Raw genomic sequence first — 13,005 nt, 5'->3', positions numbered from 1 at the left:
GGCATTATCATTTGCAGAAGCCCGAGGTCTTCCATTAACTGGCCGATGAAGGAGGGCAGTTGAAAAGACAGATGGCTTCTGCAAATGATAGTGCCCTGAAAAATAGCGTTACCGTTATTATAGCTAAAATGTATGGAATTTGTTATCAATTAAAAAGAAACAACAATATCGGTTTTGAAACATTTACCACATTCGACACCAATGTCACTGACCAACTTTTACAAATATGGAAACGTCATAGAACAAACCAGATGACGTCACTATTGAATGTGACGTCACCTATCCCTATCCTACGACATCACCTAACAACGGGCGTGATAATGGCCCGTCGTCAAGCAATATGAGGGCATTATGAAGTTACAGTGGCCCGCTCATTTCTGATAACATGCGGGCAGTTTAATGTTATTCTATCCATTTTAGCTATAATTTTTAATAGTCAGGTTTGTAAAGTAATATGTTGTTTGATTTTTTTTTCGGAACAGAATCCAAGCAAGTGAATTGTATGGTGTGTGGAAAAGGTTTCACCAAGGAGTCAAACATGAAGAAACATCTTCAGTTTCACCTCAACAAGAATTTTGCTTGTGGAATCTGTTCCGAAAAATTTACAACAGTCGCAGAACTCAGGAAACATGTCCGCATGGAGCACTCAGGTTCAGAATCCAAAATGGCCGTTCAGCTGAAACAGATGGAATCTGGGCGAGATAAACCAGTAAGGATGGAACCTTCAGAGCTTGCTAAGAAGCCAGTGAAGGTCAACATCATTAAGAAGAAAAAGATGAAGAAGAAGATGGTGGCGGCAGCACTAGCATCTCCAGCCCCAGGAAGCAGCCAAGTTGGTGGAGCAGACCACAGCTCCGCCAACATGGGTGAGCGCTTTCAATATACAGTCCATAAACTCATTAAGTTTTGCTGTAGTGGTGAGACGATACACCGATGGATCGGTGGATCGCCATATTTTAATTCCCAATACAAGTATCAATCACAGTCACACACTAAGTAAAAAATATTGATTCATACCTTAAATGTTTACTTTAATGGCTGTGACACCAAACACTAATTGGTAGTGAAATTTAGTTGTGAAAAAGTAATTATTTGGATACATTGTGTGATACTTGACACTGCCAACTGTTAATCGTCAGTGTGCCAGGTATATGGCCATCCTGCCTACAAAAAAAATGTCTTACACACAGAAAATAGCACATACAAGTATCGTGAACAACGTATCGTGATATGTATCGATTGCACTGTTGGTGTATTGTCCCAGCCCTATTTTGCTGTGGGATATTACCGATCAGAATAGGTCCCCAGTCCCTCATGCTTGCTGAGTGCGGCGTTACACAATAAACAAACAAGCAAACATGCTAACCATAAGAGTTGTATAAAATTAGAGTCTAATAAAAATCACACATGCAACAAAACAGACATAAATAATTTCGACCCATTTCAGTTAAGGAGTTTAAAATTATTTTAACTCAATGGGCTTGAGAACACTGGCATTAAAATATATATAGTTGTTTCATCTAACAGGGTGGGGTACTAAATGTAGAAAAGATACCTACTTAATACACCCATGGCGCCATATTTAAAACTGATATGATGCAACCTGCTGTTCATGATGGTGCTGATTTTCTTTAACAGAACAATGTAAACAATTAAAACAAATCTGCATATTGTATCGTAGTAGTGGGTCGATGCATCGGTTGAACATGATTTTTCACTTCTCGATACAAGTATCAATCACAATTGCACACTATGTTAAAAGTATCGATTCTAACCTTAAATGTATTCTTTAATAAATGTAACACCAAACACTCATTACTAGTGAAAATGAGTAGTGAAAACGTAAATATTTTAATACATTGGGCCATACTTGACACTGCCTATTGTAAATCGTCAAAGTGCCAGGTATATTTGGCCATCCTGCCTATGATAAAGATGCCTTACTCATCACTGATTAGAACATGTGCAAGTACCGTGATATGTATCGGATCCTGAGCAAGGTATCATGTAGGGCTGGGACAAGTAACTCGGGAACTCGGGTAGGATGGGTAATGAGTAGTACTTGGGTACCCACAGGACTACCCAGACCTGTGGTTAGTCACGTGATATATTGTTTAAGACAAAAATTATCTAGAACTCTATGGTTACACTATAAGTCACTAATGTTCTTTCTGACAACTACGCCTATACCTTCTGACTTTTATATGTTTGAATAAAAATAAACTTCAGTCAACTTCAGTGTATAAACCCGATCGTTTTATACGCGTATCTAAACACATTTTGCAGGACTACGGTCAAACTTTTCTCAATCGGATCGGGTAATAGGGGGTTGGGTACCCGGGTAGTAAATTTGGACTCGTCCCAGCCCTAGTATCATGATACGTATCGAATCGCAGTTGGTGTATCGTCCCAGCCCTAGAGTGCAAAAATGTTATGGACATTATCATATAAATTGTTATTCCATCTGAAAAGTTTATTTATTTCTCCACAGATCCTAATAAGCCAATTCCTTGTCCAATCTGCAATAAACGCTTCTCCTCCGAGGCAAGTATGAAGAAGCATGCCCAATTCCATGGCAACCGTAGATTCAGCTGCAGGTACTGCAAGGAGAAATTCCCACATCCGTTTGGCCTCCGGAAACATCTGTGGTCCATCCACACAGCACAGATGAAGCAGAATCTTAACAGGACACCGGGTGTTATCCGCAAGGTGCCGAACTTTCACCAGAAAAAGAATGAAACATACGATGAAAAGTTCCCCGAGAAGGCGGCTGACAAAACAGACGTGGAGAAGATGGTGCCTGATATAAAGGAGGAGGGCAAACCTGTGAAACAGTTGGCTGCTGTTGCGGAGAGTCAAAAAGCTTCTGGTGAGAACATACGTCCACGAAAAATGCTAAATGTAGACAAATTCAATGCAGTTGTGGAGCTAGGGGAAGGGAAGCGATTCATTGAAAGTGCCATACAGTCCCCAATGACATGAGAGAAAAAATTAATCTTGCATAAATATAATGATGTGTCAAAACAAAAACGGGATAATTCGCACACAAAGCTGTCTTGAGTTTCTAGTGGTGTAATGCATTATAATGTTCACTTAATGTAATCCTCGACGTACATAGAATAACTTCAGTTCTAAGGTCAAGTAATCAAAGCATCCTTTGAGGAGGTTGTTTTGATCCTATTTGTGACAGTATCCTCATCATCTAATCACCATTGTTATTTCAAAGTGTAACTTTCCGCTGTTAGTATCACATCAAGTTTTCATGTCATTAATTTTATGATTCCTTTTCCACCCACCACCCATACCTCACAAATCCACCCACCTTATCAGTAAAAGAAGGGGGCAAGAGTGGCCCAGTCGTCTTGGGCATCGCGATTCGCTGTGCAGAGTTGCGTCCCTTGGGCACACCAGAAACCTATGATTGTGGGTTTGAATCCCGGTTCACCCCGATTATGTTTCTAGGTTTGTCAGCACCATAACCATGCTCGTGGGTTTCACCGAAGTGGTAAACATCTGAGACCTGCATCACTTCAGGCTTTCCTCTCACATTAAGCTGACACGACGTGATATAACTGGAATACTGTTAAATGCGGCGTTAAACCCAAACTCACTCAATCACTCACTCACACAGTAAAAGAAACATTTTAGTACCTCACCATTGATATTATGTCTTGTTATCGCTAATGTTAACTTTTCTGTTTCCTTCCAGCTGAGAAGCCCTACTCCTGCAGAGTGTGTGGTAAGGCTTTCCCAAGTGAAGCCAACATGAAGATGCATCTCCAGTACCATTTTGGGAGGACCTTCTCCTGCCGCTTCTGCTTCAAGAAGTTCCCACATCCGGCCAGTCTCCGCAAGCACCTCAACGCCGAGCACCCAGAGGGTATGGTGAATGGAGTGCTCATCAAGAACAAGCCAGACATCATCATCGGGCCTGATGGGAAGAGGTTGAAGAGGAAGAGGAAGAAGAAGGTCAAGTCAGAACTCGAGTTGATGCTCAGAACTGAGAATGCTGAGGTAAAAACGGAAGATGTTGTAGAGGTGAAGCAGGAGCAGGATGTCGACAATGAAAGCACACAAAGTCAGGAATTTGAGTCTGCACGTCTTGAAAAGATTTCCCAGGAAGCCGAGGAGGAAGATCCGTGGGAAGAAGAGATTCAAATCACGAAAGAGTTAAAGAAGAAAGCCAGGTTGCATTTTGCCTGCATTCTTTGCAAGAAGAAGTTTAACAGTTACGTGAACATGTGCAGACACAAGAGGCTAGCTCATAGGGTCAAGAAATATGGCATGCCCACAGTGACACGTCAAAGGATTGCTGCAAGGCTGCAAGACTGTGTGGTGGTCAATGATTATATTCCTATAACCCCTGCTGAGTTCTATGCAAGCATAGCTGACAACATTGCAACCAATTTGGACAATTACATTGATGGTAAACAAGAAGCTTTGACCAATTATGAGAAGCATGTGAGAATTCCAGATTACCAGTCTGTGTATACCGTTGCCTCGGAGGAACAACCTCAGCTAGACTGGTCGAAATACAACTTCCCCAAATCGTACACACCCTGGCAGGGCATTGTGGGATATGACATTGAGGAGGATCTCCTTAGTATTTATGATAAGATTGGTTTCCGAGATGAACGTGCTGCCAGAAGACTGAGAAGAAGTCGAAGCAGTAGCGATGCATCCTTTGAGGTTGAGAACAAGGAAACTGGAGATGAAAACAGTAACCTCAGTATCCCAGAACGAAAGTCGGTGGATGATGAGGCTCAGTCTAAGGCTGTTCAACTAGAAGAGAACATGTCTGTTGTAGAAGATGGGGGTTTTAACAGCATCGGAAGTTCACCACAACTCAAGTCAGAGTCTAAGACTTGTGATAATGGTGATAAAAAATCAGTGGTTAAGACTGAAAAGGCTGATTTAGTTTCTGGTTCAGATTCCATGACTGACAAGGACTGTCATTTTGTTCCAGGGATAAATGAGAAAAAATGTGGTAGTTCAGTTCTTGAAGTGAAGCCTAATATTGAAAAGTGCAGTAAATTGATTCCTGAAGTTGGGTCAGTGGCTGAAAAGGATGTTTATATGGACACAAAATCAGGAAAGGACAGAAGTTTAGTTTTTGAATCGGAACCTAAACCAGAAAATGATGGTGGTTCGGATCACGAATCTGTGTCAAAAATTGAAAAGGATGCAGTCACTGCCCAACAGGAAACTGAATCTAATGCTACGCAAGACGATAGCGGACCTGAAAGCCAGAATAATTTACAGCAACACACACCGAAAGTTGACACGCAGACTCAATTTGTTTCTCGTACTGATACATCTGTGCTGATAGATATTGTATCTGATGGCGAACAGCCTGAAAAAGAAAGGTGCATTGTTTGTGAGGATGATGAAAAGGAAAACATAAAAATTGATCACAATGATGTATGTTCAAATGGTGAAGTTATGCCTTATACCATTCCTGATGAAATTGACTATGAAATTGAAGAATGTATGAATGAAATGATTGAACAGTGTGCAAAGTCACAACAAAATGACACAGATTCTGTTCAGAATGCTAGTGTAGATGTTCCTCAGGATGAGGCACCACTGATAGAGTCGCCTCAAATGAACATAGAATCTGTGACTGCAGGTTCTACATGTGCATGTGCTAGTACTGTGTCAATAGACGCTGCTGAATTGGTACAGAAAGGTGATACGATATCTACTACAGAGCCTTGTGAAAGACCTGGGAAAGAAGACATCACAGGTTCATTGGCCACAACATCGGACACTTCTAGTGGCTTGGAAGATGGTAGTGAGAAGAACCTTGTGAAAGAATGCATGCCAGATCAGCAGAAGGGTGTTGAACTGTTCTGTATCACTGAATCAAGGAATAGGTCGTCAGAAAGAAGTAATCCTGGGATGGATTCTTCAGTTGATGACTGCTGTGAGGAAGTTTCAGATGGTGCTGACAAATGTGGAGGTGGTTCTTCTGGTGAAAAGTCTAAAAGGGTTCATTCTATTCAGGTTGATGAATCAAGAGGAGATTCTTTATATCATGTTCATAGATCTGATGATTCTCCTGTTGATGATGAGGATTTGGTGAAAGATCCCTCTGTTGGTGTTGGGAAAACAGGAAAAGATTTATGTATTGATGTAGAGAAATCTGGAAACAATTCTTCCATTGGTGTTGAGGAATTGGTAAAAGATTTTTCCATTGGTGTTGATGAAACAGGAAAAGTTTCTACCATAAGTGTGGCTTATGGAAAGGAGTCTTCAGTTGGGGATTCTGAAAAAGAAATAAATAACTCTTCTCTTCTACCTGACAAAACCAGAAGTGATTCCTCAGTTGAAGAATCTCAGCCGAGTGGTATGAGTTCTGTTGACAAAGCAAGAAGCGATTCCACCAGTTCTGTAGATTCCTTCCCTTGTGAATCAAAAGTGTTTGTGACAAATAACATCAGTATTCCAATTACCCCTGCCACTACAGAAACAGTGCCTATAACATCTGTTCCACTTACAGATGCAACCCATGTGATACAAAGTGACAGTACTGTGTCAGAACCTTTGACTCAGGATATTTTTCATTCAAAACTTACAATGGACGCGCACAACTACTCACAACCAAGTCACTGTGATTCACTTGTTCTTGAGGAAAAATCTTGCCCTGTGTTGGAGCATGTTTCAAGTAATGATAAACCATGTAGTATGACTAATGATAGGTCTGACAGTGTTGGTCAAGGAACTGCATCAGAATGTGATCCTGATGGTCGAGAATGGAATTGCTACAAGGAAAAGCCACAGAAAGTTGAGGTGGATGTCCTGGATGAAAGAAAGGAATGTGTGTGTGCCACTGACGAAACAAAAACTAGCTGTCGTAAGACGAAAACTTGTGTGCTTGAAAGACAAACGGATTCATCTGTACCTCTTGTTGCCTCGTCCTGTAATGAAAGTCCACAACCTAAGGCGGGTGACTGTGTTCGTGAAACTGAGGAACAAAGTAACATTGATAGCTATGCAGAATTCAGTGCCAAGATTGGTCTTGTTGAGGTTAAACAAAGTGACTGGACAATGTCTGAATCACCTTCTGTTGCTAGTATTGATGGTGAAGCAGATGTGAAGATGTGGATCAAGCATGTTGTCCTCAGGGATGTCATCCAGAAAGTTTTCACCCATCCTGCTGCGGTAGCCTCAAACAACAAAACAGTCATTGAGCAGGAATTGGTTCAAAGTAGTTCTGTGAAAAATGTAAACTTAAAGATGGAGGCCAGCTTTGATGGTCATGTAGGGATGGTAAAGACAGAACCAGAGGAATCAACCGGAGTGGATAGAGATATTGAAGATGCTGTTGAGTCCATCCTGTGTGAGGTTGCCTCAAATAACATCACATCTGACACTAGTCCATTGTTAGAGGGAAACAACAACAAGATTACTTCATGTATGGAGAGTATTAAGATAGAGATACCCCCTGTGTTAGTACCCTACTATGAAGATTATGATGATGGACACGAAGAGGATAGTTCGCAAATAGCATCCCACATTCTTTCAGATATCATCAACAGTGTTTGTCCTGTGTCTGAAGATGAAGTGAAATTTTCATCCAGTGAACCAAAAGATACCCCTGGCCTTAATGATTTTGTGATGACCGCTTATAATGACCACCTGAAATCACCAACAAGTATTTTGAGGCATCTCCAGCTGATCAGATGGGACAAAGAGAGCCTTGACAGCTTGACAGTCAACATTTCGGATGATGATCACAAGGAAGAAGAGATACCTCCTCAGGGAAAAGTAATCCGATGCAAGCCCAATCTCCAGCTCAGCCCAGTACCTAGTGCTTCCTTCAACACCATCTCCTTCGGGAGCCATGGTCCAGTGAATTACATTTGCGGAGTTTGTAAGAAGCATTTCTTGATGACCGATGCTCTGTTGAGGCATCACTTCAAGAAGCATCCTTCAATAGATTTCAGCTACATTGAGATAGAGAATGGCAATGACATTGATCTGTTGTTTTACACATGGCCATGCAATTTTGGACTTCTTGCATCTTCACAACCATTTTCTGAAGATTGTCGCAATCTGGATTTGTTTACATGTACCAGATGTGGCTCTACATTTAAGCATATACACAGACTCCATGTCCACATCATTAACTGTGATCCGAAAAATTATGAAACACTTGCCTCTAAGAGGAGAAAGTACAGACGAAAGATAAGAAAGCAGTTGCTGGAGGCAATGAAGTCCAAGACAACTGAAGCTGAAGGAACACCAGCTCCAGTAGTTGTTGCGGCCCCGAGAAGACCAGGTAGACCAAGGGGAATACTAGGTCGTAAGAAGAGGCTTGATGGTATTATTGATAGCCCAAAGAATAGGAAGAGAAGGAACTATGAACTGCTGTACAATCCTCACAATCACATTCGCAGAAGAGAGATGACTGACGTTCTGGAAAAGCACCAGTGCCGTGGATGTGAAAACACTTTCAAGACCCTGTCCCTGCTTGAGAGGCATGCAAAGAAGTGTTCAGGGAGAGACAAACTTCAAAGTCTGAGACCAGTTCAGAGCTCTTTACTTGAGGACATGGCTCAGAAACCAAGACATACCTGTAGATACTGTTCCAAACATTTTACATACCTCAAGAGTCTTGCTAATCATTATAGAGCATTCTGTTCGATACGGAAGTCTCGTCAGCAGAAAGGTCTTCTTGGGGCAGATGATTTTCAAGATGAAGAAGACCTTCTGAAGTTAATTAAGAAACTTGAAATGGCCAAATTGGAGAGCAAGGAAACAGAGGTGGATGAGAATGATGGAAGGAGGAAGAGAGGAGGCTGGCCAAGAGGGATGAAGAGGAAGAATAGACGCAAGAGGCATTGCTGGACTTATGTGAAGAAGAGGAAGCCTGATGATAAGGATGAGGTTGAGGGGGAACTGGTTGATCCAATGTTGTGGAATCCTGAAGTAGACTGGATGGACGAGTTACTTCCTGCTGGCCATGGTGAGGAAGACGATTCAGAAGAGGAGGAGGAAGAAGAAACTAAGGAAGCTGTTCCTGAAGAAGGAAAAACAGAAGAGGAAAATGTGAAAGATGTTAAAAAAGGGAATGCTGCATCTGGCAAAGAAGTTGATGTAGACTCAAAAAAAGACATTCCTTCTAGTGCTAAACCTGAGAGTGCCAAACCTGAGAGTCCACGAAAAGTAAAGAAGAAAGCAAGTAGTACAGTGAAAGAAGAGGCAACAGATGTTCCAACTGAAGAGCCAAAGATACAACTTGAAGTTTCTAGTCCAAGGAAGAAGAACATCAAGATAATTATCAGTGAACCTGTCCATGATGAACCTGAAGCCACACATGTTCCTCCACCAGCCAAAGAAACAGAAGGTGTTGGAAGTATTCATGAATCTGAAGATAATGGAAAAGATGAGGAACCTGAAGGATCTGGTTGTGTTCAGGACTCTGTGGAACCTATAAATGTTCCGAAGTCATCATCAGGACCTGAAGATGGAGGAGCAATCATTTTAAGTCCTGTCAAATCTGAAGGTGAAATCCCTGCCACAAGTGAAGGATCAGGAACTCCAGGGTCGAGTCCAGAAAAGAAGAAGAGGAAGTATGTGAGGAAGGTTCCCCTTGAAGAGGTTCTGCTCAAGAAGAAGAAAAACCGAATGATGAAATTGGGTCTTATTGGCGATGGTGGCACTGTCTCTAAACAAACTGAATCATCCTTGATTGGTAGTGCTTTGGGTTCTCCCACAAAGAAGAAGAAAGCTCAGGTTGGAAAGTCAGAGCCAGTGAAAATTGCCCCAGTTATGGGTGACTTGAAGCTAGCTCAAGTCAGTGATATAGTAATGAAGCCTGCATTGGCCATCAAAACAGCATCGCCTATGAATATGACTAAGAATAAGGATGTTCTTGATGGTGGTACAGTTACTCTGATAACAGTGTTTCCACAAAGCAAGCCTTCAATCATTAACACACCAATAATACAGATTGTTAACGAGAAACCAATAAACATTTCACCAAAGAAGACAAAGCAGGACTCTCCTCCCCAGAAAACGGTGAAACAGTCCCCCAATAGGTGTGCAAAGGACGGCAGTGCTAGTGCAACAGAATCACCTTCTCCTCTGAAAACTGCCAAGGTTAAGACTCCAAGAAAGATTCAAAAGTCCCCTTGCAAGACAAAGACAATGAGCCTAAAGACTGAAGTGAGTTTGAGTGATCATGTAGAAATTGATTCTTTGGAAAAATCTACAAAGAAAACGCCAAAGAAAAATAAAAGAGCCACTGCTGTGCCTAATTCATCTGTAGAGATTGGGAGTCTTCCCACTGTAGTGAAGACTCCAACCAAGACAACTTCAAAGAAATCATCAGAAACATGTACTACTCATACTGGTGCCAATACAGAAAGTAACACTACTTCAAAAGGTAAAACAACTCCGAAAAAGACCCCTGTAAAGGTCAAGGTTACACCTAAGAAGGTTTCACCTGAGTCTGGGGGTTCCAAAAAGGGAGCCCAAAAGGCTGGAAATGTCAAGAAAACACCAACTAAGTGCCAAAAGACTGATAAAACTGTGTCTGTGAAGAAAAATGTACAGGTATCAGAGACTGACAAAGCTTCACCCTCGGGTAAAGGTCAGCCAAAGAAGCGGAGGACGGGTCTTAACTCGTCCTTGCTGTGTGAAGAAGACCCTGAATTTCTGTTTGATTCTGATGATTCTGAAGAGGTACTGGCAAGGAAAAGACCCAAGCCGAGATTAAAGTGTGTCATCGAGAATCCAAACCTAGTGAATAAGGTGTCTGAGTTTGGGTCTGAATCCGATATTAGTCGGTAACAAAGCAGCTCAAGAATATTTCATCATCCAAGTGTGTCGAGTTATTCCTCCGAGTGTGGTTTTCATGTCATGATTAGATGTTAATCCATGGAGAATATTTGATTTAATCTCAAAGGTGATATATTTCATGTGTTTTCTGGCGAAGTGGACTCATCAGTGTGACCAAATCCAGGGTTCCGAAGATGGAAAGTTGAAGTTTGGCACAGTTGTAAAATATGGTGTCATATAGAAAGTGAATGTTATACTTTTCTAAAAAACAAAGAAATGTCTCGTGATTAATGTCATTTGGGCAATCTCATCCACTGTTTCAACATTGGTAAATATGTTGAAGACCCTGAAGAGAGGAGCTAATTGGAACTATGATAGTAATACAATGTTATCCAGCCATTTCTGTGATGATGGGTGTGTGTTAAGACAAGATTGGTTGAGGGGACCGTTTGATAACATCAAACAAGTGACAACTTTACATTTGTAGTGATCTGCCTAGATATGAATGAAAGAACTGGACACTGTATATATGGATCAATGGCTGCAGCCAGGAAGGTTGGAATGTTTATGGGTATCAAAAGGTGTTTGTAAGATTATTTTTTTATTTCGCATTACATGTATTTGTAAGAACCCTGTTTAAATGGGTCATTGGCTTATGCCATGAATATAGCATGCGCTTAACAAGCATTGTGTAAGAATATTTTGAATGAGCATGACTTGTGGGGGATCTTGTGTCAATAGATCCTCGGATTGTGCTGTGAACATAGCATTAAGTGGCCATAGACAGGATTTTGGAAGAATGATATTTTGAATGAACATTGCTTGCATTTGTTGGAACCCTGTATAAACGGATTCTTGGCTTGTGCGATGAATAGGACATTTAGTGCCCATGGAAAGGATTCTGCAATAATGAAATTTTTGAATTGCTTGCATTTGTTGGAACCCTGTATAAATGAATCCTTGGTTTGTGCAATGAATAGGACATATAGTGCCCATGGAAGGGAATCTGTAAAAAAGAAAATTTTGAATGAACATTGCTTGCATTTGTTGGAACCCTGTATAAATGAATCCTTGGCTTGTGCGATGAATAGGACATTTAGTGCCCATGGAAAGGATTGTGTAAAAATGAATTGTTTGCTTGCATTGTTGGAACCCTGTATAAACGAGAATATAAGAAAACGTAAAACTATAGAATAACAACTTCTGATTTATTGTATTCAGCAATGCTTTGATGTACATTCTTATACTGTTTCGAAGCTGGATGGACTACAACCAAGTGATGAGAGGTATATATGCATGACATGTTGTGATAAGCAGCCAATTAACATTAACACCAGGTAATACCGTATTTGATGTAATAAGCACCCCACTCTAATAAGCGCCCACGGCAATATTTGCTAATACATTGGCTAGTGAACAATCCAAATTAGCACCCTTTCGATTGATCAATGTACACAAGACTTATTTATTCGTGTATAATACACAATCATGTGTTATATGCACCCTTGATTACGGGCAATTAAATTCTGGAAAAATATATGTCGTGTATAATACGCATAGACTTTTCTGTGTGTATCATTTCAGGATGTCGGCATAAACCACGAAATTTACGATTTTCAATTCTTTCACCAAAATTATATTTTAAAAAGAGGCCCACTATTTCTAATTTTGAGAGCGCCCAGGGCGCTTATTACATCGAATTCGGTAGATAACACTTAGCATCCAGGTAATTGGATGAAACCAGATATACTCCAGCTTGACGTCAGTGTAACAATTTTTATCTACATCTAGACATTGCTAAGTGAAAAAAACAAAACAACAGAAGTTGTCATGCATAAAGTTGTACGTTTTCTTGGGTACTTCCAACTTCTAGAATGCTAATCAAACAACCCGTATAAGTGGATCCTTGGCTTGTGCGGTGACTATCATTTATGCTTGAAGAGGAGTTCTCTATTTCTTTTTTGAATTAGCATTGCCTGTATTTGCTGGGACATATAAGATTTGCTTTCATGAACGCTGTGCTGGTGATGAAGATACTACGCCGTGGCATGGCTGGATGGTACAATTGGTTGTAGTGGATTGGTTGAAAAGATGGCTTTGGTTTGCGATAATAGTCTGTATGTATGTATTATGTATGGAACTGTATAGTTTGTGTGGTACCTACAGAAATTTTAGTAGCTGCCATATGTACTTTGTGTGAATATTTTGTAAGATATT

The 13,005-nt window shown here is 40.8% G+C and overlaps 1 protein-coding gene across 2 annotated transcripts in view; it reads left to right on the top strand.

Annotated features, from left to right (window-relative positions):
• The window catches only part of LOC139471157 (uncharacterized), a 63,501-nt gene extending 51,404 nt beyond the window's left edge, over positions 1-12,097 (top strand). For both annotated transcript variants that reach the window (XM_071253424.1, XM_071253425.1), the window contains exons 7-9: positions 483-866; positions 2,492-2,869; positions 3,710-12,097. In XM_071253424.1, the coding sequence (XP_071109525.1) occupies positions 483-866; positions 2,492-2,869; positions 3,710-10,800 (7,853 nt within the window). In that variant the 3' untranslated portion in view covers positions 10,801-12,097. The remainder of the gene's footprint in view (positions 1-482; positions 867-2,491; positions 2,870-3,709) is intronic.
• The last annotated feature ends 908 nt before the right edge of the window (positions 12,098-13,005 follow it).

Source organism: Haliotis cracherodii, unplaced genomic scaffold, assembly GCF_022045235.1.
Source record: "Haliotis cracherodii isolate W230 unplaced genomic scaffold, xgHalCrac1.p SCAF_22, whole genome shotgun sequence".
NCBI lineage: Eukaryota > Metazoa > Mollusca > Gastropoda > Lepetellida > Haliotidae > Haliotis > Haliotis cracherodii.
The sequence above is the reverse complement of the archived record's forward strand: the minus strand, read 5'-3'. Positions and strand labels throughout refer to the sequence as shown.